Consider the following 20,008-nt stretch of genomic DNA (forward strand, 5'->3'; position numbering starts at 1 on the left):
AACAGAAGTTGGCAGGAGGACATCATCTTCCTATGCAGATCAATGGCCAGAGGTCTCTTCAAAGAGTTGAGAGATCACAGGAGAAAGCACGGGAAAGAGAGACAAAGAGGGAGTGGAGAAGGTATCTGTGGGTGAGTGTCCTTACTTGAGGGCCAGTTGGAGGTGTGAGGATCTGCTGGCCATATCGGGCTCTTAAGGAGGCTTTCTGGTCAAATTGGGGAATTACTTGGTGGGCTTCATTGGTCATCCCAGTGGCATGAAGGTGTTATTCCTCCCTTCTCCCCCGTCCTGCCATTACCTCTGAACAAGGCAGAATGTTTGCAGATCAGAGTGAAAGTTCCACAAACCTTGGCAGAAATGAACACGAATATGTCCATGTCTAGTAGTGAGCAAACAGGAGGTCCCCCTCAACTTTGCAACTGTGCCAAGCCAAACAGTCTCTGTGTTTCTATGGTGCATTATACAAACTGGAGCTGCTTCTAATTATTTTCTTCCAGACTCCCTAAAAAGCTGGATTGAAGAAAATGATGGACCCAGGTCTTGTTTATGAGCTAATGGCCCTTGGAACGTGCATATGTTACTGGATGGGATTACAACAGAATAATTCTGAGTCCAAATAAGCGGACACACTCAAGAAGATGGCAAGTTGCTGTTTTATTAGCAATTATCTAAAACAGGAAGTTTGCAACAAACATCAACGAACGTACGTACGCTCATTCTCACTGTACATGTTGCACCAATAGGTTTCTTTGGGGCCCACTAGCCATGGCCCTTGGCCATGGCCAGTGGCTCAGAGACCCATTACCCCCCGCCCCCATCTAGTAGATGTGATCCCTGTAGGTGTAAAACTTCTTTTTTGTTTTACTACCAATTCCCACGATATTTACCTGGAATTACCCTGATAATGCAAAACAAATTCCCCCGATATTACCTGATAATGTTACCAGACTACACATGCAGCAGCAATGAACTACCGATGCCTGCCGTATTCCCACGGTATTACCCCTGATAATTTGAAAATGCTAAAAAAAACAAAAACTCCTCCCTGCCTCCCCTCCTTTTCCATGGTTCCCCACAGCCCTCACTTGCTTTTTCCCTCCCTATCCCTCGCCCGTTACCCACTATCACTCTTTGTTTCATGTGGCGCAGTTTAATTACCGATCTCGTCTTCCGATCTAGCCACGGTAGCCTTGCGGGATTCTCCTGTTATTACCCCGATAATGTGAACACGTCTGAACTGTAAATGGCTCCGCAGACCACCACCATTCCCCAAAGCTCTTGCAGAAACTCTGAAATCTGTACATGATTCTTAGGGGACTTTGTGTTGGAGGTCCTGCAAAAAAAGACAGCCAGTGGGAAATGATGACAGCAACCCTGGCTGCCTTTTGGAGGCGGTGACATAGTTATGTTATGTTATGTTATGTTATGCTATGTTGACTTATACTGCTCACCGCTACGTCCAGAGGCAGTTGCCAGATGCTCAGTTGTGGGCTCAGAGAGAACAACGAATAGAAAAGTCCATCAATTCTGGTTGCACACATTTGCAAAACAATGCTGATGTTTCCTCATAAACACTCAAATTGCATATTTAGATGTAGATTTATGGTTCTGAGTAACTGCTCTTTATTGTTCACTTCTTTCCGAATTGACTGTGTTAAATTAGCACAGAGGCAGACGGACACTTTGCCAATGCATTTCGGACCATGAGTCCTTCGTCGGAGCTCGCTCTGCGTGTGTGATCTTTGACACCTTACTTAGTTTGACCCACAGGTCTAAGAAATCAATGGGTCCATATGTATAGACCCACTGGTGTTATTCAGCTTCAAAGAGGAGCTACATTGGCGGAGATACAGTGGCTGCCCGAGAATGGCGACAGTCGCGTTCTCTTCGCGGGAAGCACTCCTACACCGAAATGCATTGGCGAAATGATGGACTTTTCAATTGACATAAGAGCAGTGTGGACACTGGTTGAATCCTTTGTTATACCAATAATTAAGGAAGATGAAGATATGTGTTTGCTATCTACTAATACGGGTGGTGCCCACCTTGGTGCATAGAAGTTGTGGGCTCAGCCAATTGAGTGATATATGAAATAGACACAGATGTCCTGCTCTCCAGCCCACCCAGCCAGCTCTTTGCTTTTCCACCTGGTCATGTTGCATTGTTTGAGGCTTGGCTGTGAACTTATGGGTACTCTTGTGTATCAGCTTGAACGGAAGACAGAGCATGAAGGAGCCACCTCTTTTAAAACAACGACCACCCACCAGGAAAAACCACAGGAGATCCCTTTCCTCATGGCCTCGGCGATCTGCCCTGATATTCAGAATGTCAAGCATGCCGGGTTTAGGAAGAACTCTGAGGCCGGGCGAGATCCTTCCATTTGCCGTAATGACCCGGTAATTGCCCATTCCCGGGTGCCATTAAAAAATGATACCGGCGGCGGCACGGCTACCGCCGGTATCATAATGAGGCCCATAAATCCTGGAAGTCCAGAGGAATGAGTGATTGAATGAATGCTGGGAGAGGGAGACTGGTGGATCTGAAAAGATGACATTTTAGATTTGTTTCCTGGAGAGTGAATAGGGAATGATTGCCTTTGCTGCACATAGTCACGGAGAGCGTGTTCCGCACTCCTTGGACTGAAAAGCATCTGTGCCTGTTTACAGTTCAGCAATTCCCAGGATCATTCGGGAATCATTTTCTGGATGAGGGGACAGCGCAAGTCCAGGGATGTAGTGTTGCATTCTGTCTCCGAGGTCATTAGGGGCGTACTCCCAGATGGAGGTGCAGTTGAGGCATAAGACTTTACTGATATCGTGGACACCTTGTAGAAGCACAATGTGCCAATTTGCTGGTGGTTTGTGCACAGAGGAATTGAGGCTTCCTGCAAAGGGTCTTTCCTCGTTGTCCAGGGATAGTCAGGGTGCTCATGTACCGTTATGCCCTGCAAAAGGCACATCGCCGCATGAAGTTTCGGGAGGATAGCTCAGTGGCAATGTGCTCGCCTTGGAAGCAAGACAACACAGAGCAGCACAGGTTCGATCCCTGGGTCCACGCTTAGAAACCTCTAGGTATTAAGCACATTATAAATAACCTATCATATCATATCAAGTGCATGCCGGATTTGCCTTACATCAGAATTGTCCATCCTGATGACAGTATTTGTCCATCCTGATGACACATGGGCTCTACATGCACACGAAAACAATCACAGGACAATTACAGGCACATGTGGAAGCCAACAACATTCTGCATGAGCAACAGTCGGGTTTTCGTGCAGCTCAGAGCACGGAAACCGCCATGCTATATCTCCAAACACATATGCTTTCCATAATAGATAAGGGCAAACCAGGGATCTTAATGCTTTTAGATTTAAGTGCGGCCTTCAACCTCGTCGACCACACACTTTTACAGCAAGTCTTGGAGAAAACAGCAGGGTGCTCTAAGGCAGCCTTGGCATGGCTAACATCTTTTCTCTCAGACCGTGTAGGCAGAATTTATTGGGAAGAGAAGTTCTCCACTTCCTCTCCTATAAGTGCAGGTGTACCGCAGGGAACCAGCATCTCTCCTCTCCTCTTCAATCTTTTTATGAAATATCTATGTGCATTGTTAGAATCCATCGGTGTTCACTTTACCAACTACCATCTACGCCGATGACACACAGCTGGTGATAGAATTGGAAGTAGACTATCAAAAAGACAAGGAAAAGATTACAACCATATACAGCTTGATAGATAGATGGATGGAAGACAACTGGATGTGTTTGAATAGTAAAAAAAACAAACTCATGATTTTCGGGTCCAGTCAAGCAAGGGGAAAACTTGGTAAAGAGTTTGAAGAATTCACTATCAAAGACTCAAGTATCAAGGTGGTCGCCCATGTGAAAACACTTGGGATGATGCTGGAGGCGTCCCTGGGATCTGAATCCCAAACCAACTATCTCCATAAAAATAACGCATATTATATCAGGCTACTGAGAGCCATACGCCCTCTACTAACAGAAGAAAATACGGCCACAATTGCCAGGGCCATTATACTGGCTCCTCTTGACTACGGCAACTCATTGCTCCTGGGAGCATCCAAGAAGTGCATAAACGAATGCCAGATAATGGAGAATAACGCAGTCCGGATCATAAAAAAGTTCAATAGAAGAAGCCATGTGACAGAGGCCAGAAGATCCCTCCATTGGCTCAGAGTAGAGGATAGAATCCTTTTTAAATCTATGACCCCAGTTCACAGGTGCTTATATGGAGTGGCTCCATCCTATCTTAGAGCCAAATTTACCCGATACACCCTTAACAGGGCTCTAAGATCCCAAACACAAGGCAAGTTACAAATACCCCAGGCATTCAGAACGACTGTTGCTGGGAAATCCTTTCCGATTCGTGCTGCTCAGCAGTGGAACAGCCTCCCAGTCTCGCTGAGAGTAGAGCCAAATTTACTCACTTTCAGAAAAAACCTTAAGACCCATCTCTTTAAATAATACTCCCTACTATCTTCTGTTCTTCGAATTACAGCTTAACATGAATCTGTCTCTCTGCGCCCTGATGCCTGCGGGCTTCCGACGCATTACAAATAAAATAAAATAAAATAAATACATTTTATTGGGGGCTGCGCCCCCCCTAGCCACGCTCTAGCCTGCATTTGAGAGCAGGGGTGGACTGGCCTATAGCGGACACTGGACATTTCCCGGCAGGCCACTGCTCCCTGGGCCTCTTTTGTGTGGTATTTCCACATTTTCCCGGTGGAAAAAGGGTTGGGCTTGCTCAAAATGTGTACTTTGGGGCCACTTTGAAAATGATTTCCAGGGCCTCTTTTGGTTCCCAGTCCATCCCTGGGTGAGAGGAGCCCTGGCATTAACCCTTAAACTCGGCACTGTTGATCCTCATGGGGTTAATTTGCTAAAACGATGTACCCAAATTCTCAGCCGCAAATAAAAAACTATATATAAAAAATTAAAACGTGCAGCAGACACGCTGCTCTTGAATAGAGCAGGACGGCCAAGGAATGCTGGCTGTCAAGAAATGGCCAAGCATGTCTTTTCAATTACTTTTTGCATATTTAAAACGTATTATTTATGATTCTCTGTCTTGGGAACGTGTTCAGCGATCTTTGGCTGCGCTGCACATGGGCTCTTCGTGCGCACGAAAACAATCCAAGGTACCTTGAAAAACAAGCCAGGCGGCTATTTATTTTTAAATCGTGTGATTGTCAAATAATAATGGTTTTGCAGAACTATCGTTAAACACCTTGGCGCAGCTTTGCGGCTGTTCTGGCTTACCGCCCGCCAGTAAATCACCGATCAATAGAGCCGCTCTCTTTCTCCCAGATCCTCGCCAACAGCGAGACACTGGCAGAACTCGGGAACGAGGCTGATCAACAGCCAATACCTCGGGCATCAAAAGGCCTGACCGAGGCTTAAGCACTGGGGGGCAAGTGAACCCAATAAAACATCAATATTATTAAATGGAAGGGCAACACCCTCCGGTTCAATCTATAAATTTGAAAAGGCAAAATAATTCTGTCTGCCTTGTAGTCCCAAGATGTCCAAACGCTAGGAGTGATCCCCGACACACAGGGCATGTGATCTGATGCTGCCCAAGAAGTTTGTTTCTGTTGCCAAAATGTTGACCATTGGAAGAAGCGATAATTGAGGCACCTATCTTAAAACATATTGAGGCAGGCATCAGTTCAGGATTAGTAAATGCATGTGAGGGTTTATCGATAAGGACAACTAGGATTTAGCGAACTGCATAATAGTTACTTATTCACAACTAAGTTTCCAACCTGTAATTTCTCGTGTTCTTTTTTGCCATGGTTCTTTTGCCCTAATTTTGGTCAGTGCTCTTTATGCAAAGAAAGCTTTTAGGCCAGAAAAAGACAAGCAAGGTCAAGGCCAAATGTTTGGGCTTTTGTGTAGGCTTGGGATAAAAGAACAATTATAAATATAGGCATTTTGCCAGTTACTATCACAAAGGCCCTGCATGGCAATAAAATGGCAATAGGTGGAAAATGGTGTGAGTGCCTGGCAAATGTCTACCCAATACCCCTACAGAAGCCAAAACGGGTGGCTTTGCCAATGTTTGTTTTGAATGGTACCACAACTCAAGGAATAGGTACGAGGAGGGGTGTTGCTAGGTCTGGAAAAGATCTGGGGCAACACTAATGTCGGGACTGTCGAGACTCGGGGCTAGCTAGTCTTTTGGTTGTAGTTCCTGAGCTTCTATCCGGGGCTACAACCTAAGGATCCGGGGCTATAGCCCACTCACCCCTCACCCATAGCAACGCCTCTGGGTATGAGGACGAGGATATAGCAAATGGCTGATGATTGATGTTACTTCATGCTAGATCTACCTCACATACATCCCAGGATGCTGTGTTTTTTGGTGATGAGGGGTCGCTAGTGGGGAGCGGGTTGGCCATAGGGATGAACATGGCCATGGCCAGTGAATGGGTGGATAAAATCAAACAACACCTGCATACTGTGCGTCCCTCCTCATCCCATCTTCTATTTATACTCCAGCGCAATAGTTTTGGCTTATAGGTGGTGCCACAGCACCATCCATGCAACAGCTAAAACAAAACAAAAAGATCTCTGAGCAAACAAGAGTTCCTGTGTGAATTTTACCAGTGCCATTTTCTTATCTAGGGTGATGTTTGGGATCTAGTGCCTTTTGAGAGATGGCATTGGCCCTCATTACGACCCTGGCGGAAATCGTGGCGCCAAATGCACCATGGAGCACGGCGGAAAGCTGCCGATAGCGCCATGGGGGTTGGCGGATTTACCGCCCCATTCCGAGGTTGGCGGGGCGGTAAATCCCCATTCCCCATTTTACCCTTCCCCATTCCCATTTTTGCCCCATAGGGTATAATGGGAGCGGGGAAGGCGTTAATTACGCCACCGTAAAATACGGTGGCGTAATTAACAACAAGGTCCCGTAGCGCCATGGATTTCTCCGCCCGGAAAAACCAGGCGGAAAACGCTCCATGGCTCTACGGGAACTCGTAGTGGGGCGGACGGGTCCGCCGCGAATACCGCTGGCGTAAACCCACTCCGCCAGGGTCGTAATGAGGCCCATTGTTTGGTTTTCAGCTTTTTTGAGTATTTCAGCAAGTAATCATAAAAAGTATTTCGATGAAGCCAAATATCAACCTTCTGTGGGAAGTTCACCTGAATACGTATGTGGCAAACGCAAATAAAATGATGACGGAAAACGACATCTCTTAAAGGTTTTATGTCAAATGCCAAGAGGGCAAGATTTGATATGGTCTTGGCGCTAGTGTTCAGTTCCAGATTTCCAAGCCTAGTCTTCCCTCACCTTGCTTTTAGGAACTGGTTATCCAGGACAACCAACCCCAGTGTTCAAGCTTTGATTTGGCTATTTCTTTATTCAAATTCTCTGGGAGCCGTGGCTGCCAGTCCCAGCATGCGCTGCTTCTCTGTCAGGTAACTCTCTAAATGGGTTTCAACATGGAGCCGCTTTGTCAATATGTTCTAAGAATAGTGACCTCTAGTTCCAGTATGCAACACTTATCTTTTCATTTAGTTTCCCATTGTACTCCAGTAACCCTGACCTCAAGTTTCAGAATGCAGGATTTCCAAATCTCCACTTACTCAGAGCACTCTGGGAACTCTAATCTCAAGTTCCAGCATGCATCATGCTTTCCATTATCCTCTTTCTCAATGTCATCCTGGGACTCTGAGGTCCAGGGTGCAGTGTTGACCACAATGTGCACTTACTTACAGTGCTCTAGGAAATCTGACCTCAAGTTCCAGCATGCATCATGCTTTCCATTATCCTCTTTCTCAATGTCATCCTGGGACTCTGAGGTCCAGGGTGCAGTGTTGACCCCAATGTGCCCTTACGTAGAGTGCTCTAGGAAATCTGATCTCAAGTTCCAGCATGCATCATGCTTTCCATTATCCTCTTTCCCAATGTGATCCTGGGACTCTGAGGTCCAGGGTGCAGTGTTGACCCCAATGTACGCTTACTTACAGTGCTCTATGAAATCTGACCTCAAGTTCCAGCATGCAGCGCTTATCTTTAAATCCGCTTTCTCAATGGATTGGTCTACCAGAGTTTGGCCGCAGAAGTATCTTCATCCAGTGTTCTTCATCCTTGTTTCTTACTCTAGCCTGGGCATCCGATGGCAAATCCTAGTCCCCATCTTGGCTCCATCATCGTCTTCAGTTCATCTGCTGGTCTTGTTCATACACCTCCTCGTCAAGACATCCTCTGGAGTCTCTTTATCTAGCATCTCTCTTCCTCTCTCTCTCTCTCGTCTCCTCTTCATGTCATCTTGGGCTCCCAGCATGCGGCAGGGAATGTAGTCCCATGCCTGATGCTACTGAGCAGTTCTGTGCCTGGCATCCCAGCTTGGTAACAAAATAACCCAAAGGTTAATAGGGAACGGCCTAATATAGGAAGGGTACTGGGCCGAAGGTAAGAGCATATAAACAAGTATTTGTACCCTTGCTAACAATTTTCAAGTGAAACAAGATAATGTGGGAGATAGATACAGAGTTTTAGGTCTGTCTACAGAATTAAAAAAAATATATTGTCTCGAAACATAGAGATCCAAGGAGTGAATCTGGAGTTAATAACCACACACCGTATCTGTGTCTAAATGTCTGAAAACAAAAATGTATTCTCTTGAGCAATTATTATATAATGTCTGGTAAACAAGTGTGACATAATAAATATTTTAGACAAACAAATGAAAAACAGTAATTTGCAGTGACATCAATAAAAAATAAAGCATTTTTCAAAGGACAAACATTACATAGAGTACAGAATTACATTTAGATGTCAATTATTGCGCCATTGACACAAGTGACGTGCATATTAGTGTGCAAATGCCAAGTATTATTCCATCGGCACTGCCTAAAACCACCATTGGGCTACACACACAGTAGCCTGAAACCATTGGGAATGGCAATGCTGATTGCCAAAAGCAACCCAGAACTGTGGGGAATTCATTTTCTTAATGTCAAAAATGGATGCAATACCGGTGCTCACCACTATCAGAAAGCCGGCGTTTTAAAACCACCAGACGTTTGTGTAAAACTGAACAGATGAACCCAAACCAGGCCAAGGAAAGACTTGCTAAGAGGTGGATACAATGTAAAACTATATTCTGAAATGACTTGAAGGAAGTAATTATTTAATGTATATATAAAAAATAGCGAAGAACAAAAGTGCCAGGGGGCACCGAGAATTAATTACCCCTTACTACTCTAACTCTAGAGATATAAAGAGATCGCGATATTATGGTCACATATACCTAAACACAAACAAACATCACTATCAAAGGCACATATAAGACAAAAGAAAGAAAACACGAATAAACATTCCCCCAGAGAAGATACTTGAAAAAACTTGGAATCTTATAAATGTTTTTAATCATATAAATATTAAAAAGACAAGATAAATTCCTACATCCAGGTCTCAAAAAGGTACCAAAAAACTAAAAAGACATAAAATACACAAAAGAATACATAAATGCGTCAACCAATGACCCTATTTTAGAACAAGATTCATAAGCTATATTGCCAAACTTTGGACATTAGCTGAGGTATAGGTTGTCGACATGTTTCGGCCCACACATAAATTGAACATTTCCTCAAATGTCCATTCAGAAATAAGTGCAATGGCCATCTTCAGGACATATGATTTCTTCACACTTGGTCTTTTATATGATGTGGATGGAACATCGTAGATCTACAAATACAAACGGGGGAATGCCATTACTTCATGTATAACAATTTATACGTTACGTCGTTATTTTCAAGTTTAAACAATTTTACAGAAGAGGTACTCCATAGCTGTAAGCTGATAAGTTTATATCAAATAATAGGCCTCATTCGTTATGCCAGACATTTCATAAGCTCATTTTGTCATGTTAACCTTATTACAAAAAGCTTTGTTGGTGGATCACAGAACATCCCCCCACAGATAAAGAAAGGACACACACTCACAACCACCCTACATAACATTATGTGACATATTGTTTAGATCTCTTACTTGTTTCCTCCAAAAAGAGTGTAATTCATTCGATGATCAAACCTTCATCCAAATATTGCATAAATATTCAAAACACCACCGTTGTAGGCTGAACACCAACTTCACTGGCAAGGATCACCTTGTCCTATAATGCAATAAAGGGGTATGTCTACATCACTGGTTTAATGTCATCTAATTAGACTATATCCTGATTAATAGCCAGTTACCATAGCTCTCGTCTAAAGGTCGAGACAGGGCAATAAGTCTTTTACTGTCTTGTGAGTATTTTATTATTTTGTGATATATTTTGAAAAAAACCTTGATTAATTCACAAGAGAGAGTGCTTCCGACCTCATAGATACCTAACTGTTAGGTTAAAAACGATTTATCGTGCACAGGGTTACACAGCCATGCAGAATCCAGTATTTAAGCCAAAATATTTCATGGCAATAACTGCCAAAGATGTTATGCTATATTTTATTTAAGATCACTTTTTTATTTTTTTATTTTGGCGGACACCGTTTTCGAAAAATAAATAATGTTTTGTTATACCTTATTGTAATTAGATTACTCACATACAGGATTGTCGGGAGATTAAAGTGCTTCGTTATGAAGAAGCTGCCCACGCATGAAATGTTCGTGGGTGGATACGTCAGTTCCCAAATGAAAGTGTCCACAGTCTACAAGGCTGTCAGTATCAAAGAAAACAGCGACAAACACCGAAACAAACAAAAAGCTTAGTTAATCGACTATAGAACTCACGGAACACTCCGACCATGGTGCACGAGAAACGAGCTTACCAATGCATTCGCCGTCTTCGTAAATGAGCCGCTCGTCGGGATCACTTCATTCACAAGCGAGACAAACGGACTACCCGGATGTCAGATTAAATACGCGAGTGCGTAAAAGGACGTTTGTGGCGAGCCAATAGCCTTCGAGAGAACACATCATGTTTCCGGACGTGCAGGTCATATGACAAATGTTTACCAACATTATCAAAATGCTACGCCCGTCTCTTAGGCTGAGACCCAGATGAATATGTTTTTTCAATACTGAATACATCTTTCGATGTATTCTAGGCAAAAATGCCTCCCGTGGCTCAATCTAACGGTCATATGACATTAATCACGGATATATTAAAAAAAAAAAAAAAACGTGTTGTTGTAGTATATCCATAACAGTCATGGAAATAGATGCACATTTGTACACAACATGTGTAAAAAATGGGTTATTAACCGTCCAGTGAAGGGAGAGGGAGAACGAAGGGGGGAGGGGAGGGGAAGGGGGAGAGGGGGGTGGGGGGGGAGAGGGGGGAGGAAGGAAAAAAGAAAAAGGGGAAAAAAACAAGGAGAGGGGAGGGGAGGGAGAGGAAGAGGGAAGAGAAAGGGAATCAGCCAAGCCCTCATTACAAGGCTCAAAACTCAGACTTATACCGACTAAACATAATTGCAATATAGGTATAAAACGGAACTAAGGATATTATCTTCCACAGTGTGAATAATTCAGACATGCACCAGAAGAGAAGATGATGTAATGCAAGCATTTAGAGCAGACATAAAACTGCAAATTAGTTAATCAAACTGTTCCATTCCACAGAAACATTTAGACCCTGATTCACCGTATTAAAGTTGTAAATCAGTCTCTGTTCGGCTGTTGTGAGAGCTAAATCGCGGTTGCCACCTCTAGGTGGAGCCGGTATCAACTGAATAACGAACCAATCCAAATCGGTGTAGCTGTGTTTAGCTAATGTATAATGGGCCACCAAAGGTTTTTTATCTGTTTTGTTTTTTAAACATGATCTATGTTCACATATTCTATGTCTGACGGCTCTACTGGTTTTACCAATATAGAGTAAATTACAAGGGCACTTAATGCCAAACTAAATAAAAAATAGCTGCATGTAAGCTGGATTTGAATGTAGAAAACTGGGAACTAAAGTGACAATTAGCTGAATTCTGCCTGACAACTACCCCCGACAGGAGTTGAACTGGCTCAGCAACTCTTCCCAGGCCTGGCTGCATCCTGCTGGCCCCACCAAAAGGAGATCACATGGCCCTGTTGATTGAAAGGGGAGTGGCACCTGGGGACTGCAGGGAACTGAACAATGGGCTTTCTTTGGCTCAGGCAATTGTTAAATTAGGGGGGTCGTAAAATGGCTTCCTCTTGGAAGGAAATGGGAGGGGCAGTGCCTCTGCTAGCAAGCTGAGCTTGGGGGAAGTGGACAAACCAGTTATTCCACCATGTGATGTGGGAAGCCACATCCCTTTTTGACCAGGGCATAATTTTAAAAAGATAGATAACTCATAGTGCGGACTGGTCAAAATTATATAAATAATATCATTATTCTTGGGATTTTTCCGTGCACATTTTAAGAGGTGTTAGGACCGTGTGGTGTATTCTGGGGGGTTGCTAGCGGAAAATAGGGTCTTACTCCAAATGTCTGCATGTTAAAAATCTGACAGTTCATCAATTAATGTCCATACTCCTTGCGCACATTTGTGTAATTTTTGGTAAATGTCCGATATTGGTAAACCGACCAAAAAGTGCAAAATGTTGTCATTTCTGAATCCCAGGTCGCAGGAACATGGGGCTTGAACAGAGACCTGTCTTAATTCATCTGTAATATGTACATGTAATGTCAACCACTTGTGTATCTGGGAAATATGTATTTGAATCAAATATAGATTGGTGGGCAAATTGACCAGGGGAGGATCCTCTGACCCATAAACAGACCTCATCATGATGACAATCCATTTCCTTCCCCCAATCATGAGAGAGGGGAGAATTGGGCCAATGACAAGTAGAGAGGGGCAGGCTCAGTTATGCCACGCACACACCCACTTTCTAAACACATAAAAGCAGACAGTGCAGGACAGGGGGGGGACATTCACTTTCCACTTTCTTGCGGGACGCTTTGCCGGGAGACTCCAGACTTCAAATCCATCAACCTCCAGAGATCCAGAGAGACCAGAGATCCAGAGAGACCAGAGATCCAGAGAGACCAGAACTGTGCAGTGCTGAGAGCAGTACCAGAGAGAACCACAAACCAGACCATTGTGAGCAGAACCGCCAGAAGTCCCGTTCAACCTGCTCACCAGATTGGTGACGAAGTCATTCCTGTCCAAAAGATAGTGTGAGTACTCTAGGACTGTGCCAGACTAATCTCTTAGTTCAAAATCATCTAATTAAATCGTGTGGGAATCGTGTGTGTCATTCTGTCCTTTTTAAAGCTGAAAACTGTCACCTGTCATTTTGAACTTTTGAATTTCAAATACGAAAAACTACCTTCACGAAATCGACCGTATCTGCAGAACCGTTTATGCTAGGAGCGAGTTTTAACTGTCATCTTAAAGCTAAGATTCAAAGCTTTCCAATGAGCCTAGAAACGACTTCCTAATTATAGTGCCTCGGCAATCACGCTCGACGCACGCGATTAAATTTGCTGCGATTTGACATTTTGCACAAGTTCAGCCACGTGTAAAAATCAGCAGCTCCTTGCTTTCCTTTGCTAACATTCGTTTTAACCTGCTAGTTACTCATAGAGCATTGCTAAAGTGAGCCTGAACTAATATAAACTAGATATCACCCATCCTGAACCTCCAGAGGGAATTAAAAGCATTTTTAGCACATTTCTCACTTAATTGTCATCACATTCAAAGCATTTTGGGGCCTGTGTTTCAAACTTCTACCTGTTTTCCTCTAAGCTTGCTGGGGGGGGACTGAATTTCGTATTGTATTTGATTGCATTCCTGAGAACTGTGTGCTCCTCCTTCCATTTCTTACATTGCATCGGGGGGGGTGAATTGCAAGAGAAAAAGTGATTATATTATCTTTTGCTAAAATCATATCAAGTTATTTCTGTACTGCATTTCATTCCTCATTGCTTTTCCCTTGAAACCATAAAAGTATTTTCGCTGCCTTATCCATCCTATACCAACTCCTCATTGATTGTAAAGAGGTGTGCTAGTGTCAGATTACCCATTGTTGATCAATATTATATTCATAAGTGTGATATCAATTATTAATTTATTATAAAAGTGTGATATATATATTGTTTAATTTTTCAAATAAACCTTTTAAATTTGCAAAGCAAACATACTTCTTGGCTCAGCGGGGTCGGGGGGATTCTGAGAGAGGGGTGTTATACAAGGGTTCATCATCCAGATTATAACTTGCCATAAAAATATATAAATAAGGGCTTCCCTTGGGCATCCCAGACAAGGCACTGACTTAGTGGGATTGCTTGATTGGAGTTACTTACACGCCAGACCCGTAATGAGGCCCATTGTGCTCCCGTCACTTATTTTTCCACAAGGCCACCTTGACCCTCTATCTGCCCTTCACACATTGAAATGTCTCGTTCCACAAATGGTTCATGCACTCATCTGTGCTTTTCATGAACAGTTGTCATGTGTATTTTGGGGGCTACATGCCACATAACCTACATTACCAAACCCAGTAACCTTTCCCTGTTATTCTCTCTTGCAGCCAGAAGAACTCACAAACTCCTTGGAGATCAGCAACATTGTCTTCACCAGCATGTTTGCCCTGGAGATGGTCCTCAAGCTTCTGGCCTTTGGGCTTTTTGGCTACATTAAGAACCCTTACAACATCTTCGATGGGATCATTGTCATAATCAGGTGGGTACCTTTTGCTTTTCTTGCGCGGTGTGCCGCATTGCACTGGGGTGGCTTTAGGAAGGGCTTGTCCTGTAATGGCTTGAATTAGAAAGTCATTCCATATAATCTGATGGCATTGCTGCACCCTCGAAGAGCAAGACAGAGCACCATTTTGTGGCTCTTATAGGATACGTTGCATGAAACAGCATCTGAACAAAATGGAAGCATCAGCGGATGAAAGAGGTGTTTTCTTTTTCATTCCATAGCGCCTCTGGATCTCTCCAAATCTTCCCATGATTGGCTCCATGATGAGAACAGCTCTCAGGCTCTGTCACCCTATGGAATCAAATACAATGAGTTGGAAAGAGGCATTTTTTACAAAAGAATTTTTTTTGCTGTGGCACTGAAAAGAAATACAATATTGCGAGTGCTGAATCTGACTGGCTGCTCACATTGTCGACTTTAAAGGTGTTGTTTCACGTGTTAGGACTCGCTGGATTTGCAATTTGCCTTTTCCCATGTCAGGTGGTAATGAATGAAAATAGACTTAAAAATAAAGAAATGAAACTTAGTGTAGCAATTGTAGGCTAACTCCACAACAACCAGACATAGAAAAAATCAACCCACGAGGGAAGAAGGCTAGGTGTACCCTTTTTTGAGACGTACAAGATCTTTATTTTGTATACAAAAAGGATAGGGCGACAGAGTATTATAAGTCCGCTGTCACCGAGCTCTCTCTCGTCCTCAAAATAGAGTTCATCTTATAAACGTACAAATCGTCATTCATGACGTACTCAATATACAGTGTTCATCCCCCACCCTCATTGGCTGTCGCCTATTTACATGCTAATAGTTACATAGAGCCCATTTTCCATTTGGCCATGCTGTATCTTCCTCCACCTTCACCACATGTGGGTAACGGCCTCTTCCAACTTGAAGCGCTGCAGAAGTAATTGGTTAAACTTAATAGACACCACCCTGTCTTCATTCCTAATCATGTGATGTGCAGCTGGGCATCAACATGAATTCGGCAGATAACTTCGAGATCAGTCTGGTCCTTACAAACAAAGCAACTCGTTTCTCATCCCAGACATGCAGGCGCCCCCATCATGCCTCCCCACTGTATGGGCATCACCCTTTGCTCTCCCAGGAACAAACCTCAGAACATGTTGTCAGACCTCCAGATAAGGTTTGTACCAGGCCTTTTTACGCATGAAAATCTTGTAAATACGACAGCTTTATAATTTCCCTGTGTACATTTACACACAAGTTTAGAGCAGAGGGCAGTTCAAAGGTCAGGTTACTTGACAGAAACTCAAGGATGAGTGATTGTCATTACACTGATCACAGGTGTTATAGCCTCTCAAATCTTCAAGATTACAATTAAAACATCCAAAACCTGACTCTCCAGGAAGTGTAAGTGCGTTTAAAAACAAACAAATGAAAGTTATATTTGTAATTGAAATAGAAACTCAGCAAAACCTGTCCCTGTGATAATCCAGATAGGTATTTAACTTTATGTAGTGCTTCATATATGGTTCGTCCAATATCTAGGCACTGTGATTATTATACCTCAGTCAATACTCAGTTTACAGACCTCTGAAGGATAAAATAGCTCAACCGGTTGAACACTCATTGCCATGATCTGTGCCTGATCTATACATTGCAGGTTTTAATCCTTGCAAGGCCAATTCAGCCTTTCACCCTTTCGAGGTAGATAAATAAGTACCAACTTTGGTTTGGTGATAATTGTGAAAGATATGTTCTATTTGTATTGCCTATATATGCCATGTACCAGTATCCACTTATGTATCTGTATCCCATATATACACCTATCCATCCTCTCGTTTTAGATATATGTATGTCGCTACGCATGTCCCCACTGTCCTGCTCACATCCCCAGTCTCAGGCAGGCACTTGTGCTGATATTCACCATATCACACCACTATGCTTACTCTGATCTATACACCATCATTCAACTAGAACACAGCTATACCATGACACATTTGGCACAGCTATTCTCATACGAACACAACCCCATGAACACCTCATCACCCTAATAAAACACAGCTAGCTGAGCACATTGCAGCTAGCTTAGGCGTTCCTTAGGCCTAACACAGCCAGAACTCAGTCTGGGCGTCCACCCAACCAGACTGAAGACATCCAACTGATTTCATCAGCACCACACCTATCGCTATAAAGCAGCTATCATCCAACAACCACACCAGCTGCACACATAGCCGGTGCACTCACGCACCATACAACACTCTTTCTCTCTACTGACCTGAACTATGGTTCCCGAGGGCATTCAACCTACCGGCGCTTTGAAGTCATACCAATGATACATAAGGTGCAATATAAATGCCAAGTAACATAACATAACATATCTATGTACAGCGCTTTGCCAAAAGATCTATATAATTAACCATTTGACCATGAGGTTAGGTATACAATTTAGCATGGAGTCCTTGCCTCTCTGTACTGTTGTATCATAACATTGGCATACCATTAGGTAGTAATAGCACCAGAAGATGAGGACTTTGTTAAACATCAAAAGACAATTCTGCTATCAAACCTCAAAACACACCATACAATTCATGTTTGCTTTACTATGTAATTGGCTAGATTTTTGTGTTTTCAACATTTAAATATATACAGGAGAGATCAAATGGCCATACAGTAGAGAAATGATGAAGAGTGTATTCTGTCACAATGCAGAAAGCTGCCGCATGGTAATGATTTCCATACAGTTTTGCACATGTCATGTCGGCTGGATGTCGCATACATATTACTCTCTTGCAGAATAGAAAAGTCATTTTTACTCTCTTGAAATCACACTTACTCTCAAAGTTGAAAAATAGGGAGTAAAATACTATCACCTCAAAATCTTATCTGGAGCACTCTGCTCTCCCCTTTATCAGTTCCCCCTCCCAAGAGGTAGGCCTGGTGTCCCACTAATCAATCCAATTCATGAAGGATTTAAGACTCATATTCCTGTACATCTGGTGGTTCAAATGCAGTGACCATTATTCTGTGGAGTGCTAGTGTCCTCAATTTTAATTCATGTTTTGGAAACCCAAGACCTCTGCCCTGGCTCCCTTGAGCATGGCCTACGTACTAGGCCGCAGCCCTTTGCCCATTTGGCTGCGCGCTTTCCTTCCTAATTGTTCAAAGGCCTAACTGGAACCAGTTATATGTGGGTGTACGTGCGTGCTCCTTGCCGTGCCTGGGAATCGGAATGTGATAATCAAGCAAGAGATGCAGCTTCGTTGTTCTGTGTCTCCAACGCAGCCTATGGGAATTCAGGCCTACTCGTAAATGCAGCATTAGCCCGTGTTATAACTATTGCGCACATGGAATGTATTCCACATAACACTATCGCAGAGCAAACGGTTAGTTCTCCCCTATATAACTTCCCACTTCAGCCAGTTGCTTCCACCTGTCAGGGTCCTCCCTCCCCCTACACTACCCTTTGTGCATTTTCCATGTTTTAATATATTTTCTGCAATCTAAATCATTGCGAGCGGCGGTAACTTGAACATGCATCCCAAAACAAGCTTGGTAGATACTCGACACATCAACTTGCATCTTACTGTTTTACAGCCGGGTGAAGATGAATATTATATTACAGAAAAGTTATAAGAAATCTTCAGTATTGTGCAAGGGAAATATATCCCTTTCTCCAACAATAATCTTGATTGGTTTGCATGCATTCATTTACTGTACACAGAGTTAGTCCCATTTCCTCTTTAGACCAATTGCAGACGGCGAAGGGCACAACTCTTCCTTATCCTGTGTAGTTAATACGTGCCACAACATTCCTAATCTTGTCCTTCACCTCTCCAGAGGAGGGAGTGGTCTTATTTCCTACAATAAACAGAGATGCAAACTGAGATCACCAATAAGGTATGGCTTGTTGGTTAGTGGAAGTTTGAAAGTTGTGGCCACACCCGATTAAACAAATATCATAGTCAAGGGCAATAACCAAAAATTGTGCAATTAAGGTACAGGGTGGACATTACAGATATAACCATTTGTGAATTTCTCACTCTATTAATAGAATGTGGGAAGCCACTGAAGGGTAAAGTTGAAAACAATGGCAATTGATTTTCAACACCCTATGTTTAAAGTGTAAGGAAGGGAAGATCTCCCTTTCCTCTTTTGAAAAAAGAAATAAAATGGTGACTCCTGGGCCTGATTATGAAGGATAATTAATTTCGAAGGAATTAATATACACAGCGGGACTTGTCTCACCTTTCTCAACATTTTTGGTAGTCAACACATCATTCATCTCAAAGAGCTAGTTCATACTCCATGGACAGTCCAGCTTTTTCCCAGATACCTATAAACAGCAAAAGGCCAGCAGTTCTCTTTGTTTTTGTGTGAAAACAAAGTTTCAGCAGTAGACCATGAGTTCCAATTTTCCAGAATACTTGTTCAATGTGCTGGTGGATTCTTTTTACTTCTAATAAATGGCCCTCATTACGAAGCTGGCGGACCGGAAATAAAGGTGCTGGTAATAACATACCTATAGGTATGCCGGTAGGTGCACTGAACTACCAGCAGGACTGACCTGCTGGTAGTTCAGGCCCCTACCGGCCTGTTTTTCACTGAAGCACCGGCTTTGTTGACAACAGTGCCGTTTCTTCAGTGTCCCCATTCCCATGGAGTCCCTTTGGACTCCATGGGAATGGAGATTTACTGTGCCGCCGCCGCTTGTGATATCCCGGTGGCACCAGGATGTCAGGTGGTGGTAACAGTGTTACGGGTTGCCGATAACCCACTGGCTACCATCAGGTTTTTCTGGCAACCTCGTAATGAGGGTATGTATTTGTTACAAGGCTATCTGCCAAAGGGCGTATTTATGACATCTGTGACCAGGTCAAGCACTTTCAAAAGCACATAGATCCTCGGAATAGTGTGTAGAGGTAGGCAATTGTGCATTTACAACAATGTTGTGAGCTGGTGCCTATTAGGTGACGAGAGGGGTCATTACATGTTTACCGGGCTGGGAAAATTGCTACTAAAATTGCCAGCAATTCCAGCAGCTGCAATTTTCCCAGACCGGCAAAACAAAAGGTTTCCGGTGGGGGCACTGATTTACCTCCAGCCAAAATCTGGAGGTAAATCAGGCCACCCCAGGCAAATAAATGCCAGAATTACTGGCACTGGTATTGCCGGAGCCGGTAACACTGACAATTCCCTCCATGGAGTCCTAGGGACTACAAGGAATAGGGATTTACTGCCCTTAGCGCCATCTGTAATATCCTGGAAATTCTGAGATATCAGGCACCGGTAGTAGTAGGGTCAGTTTGCTATCATCCTGCCGGAATTACCAACGGAATATGAGCAAACGTTTAATGACCCCCAATGAAGGGAATCTAC

At 43.3% G+C, this 20,008-nt stretch overlaps 1 protein-coding gene across 4 annotated transcripts in view; it reads left to right on the forward strand.

The window, feature by feature from the left end:
- The window catches only part of LOC138567460 (voltage-dependent T-type calcium channel subunit alpha-1H-like), a 1,148,189-nt gene that overhangs the window by 711,940 nt on the left and 416,241 nt on the right, over positions 1 to 20,008 (forward strand). For all 4 annotated transcript variants that reach the window (XM_069645666.1, XM_069645668.1, XM_069645670.1 and 1 more), the window contains exon 9: positions 14,493 to 14,644. In XM_069645666.1, the coding sequence (XP_069501767.1) occupies positions 14,493 to 14,644 (152 nt within the window). The remainder of the gene's footprint in view (positions 1 to 14,492; positions 14,645 to 20,008) is intronic.

The sequence above is a fragment of the Ambystoma mexicanum genome, chromosome 2p, assembly GCF_040938575.1.
Source record: "Ambystoma mexicanum isolate Mex_15411 chromosome 2p, UKY_AmexF1_1, whole genome shotgun sequence".
Classification (NCBI taxonomy): domain Eukaryota; kingdom Metazoa; phylum Chordata; class Amphibia; order Caudata; family Ambystomatidae; genus Ambystoma; species Ambystoma mexicanum.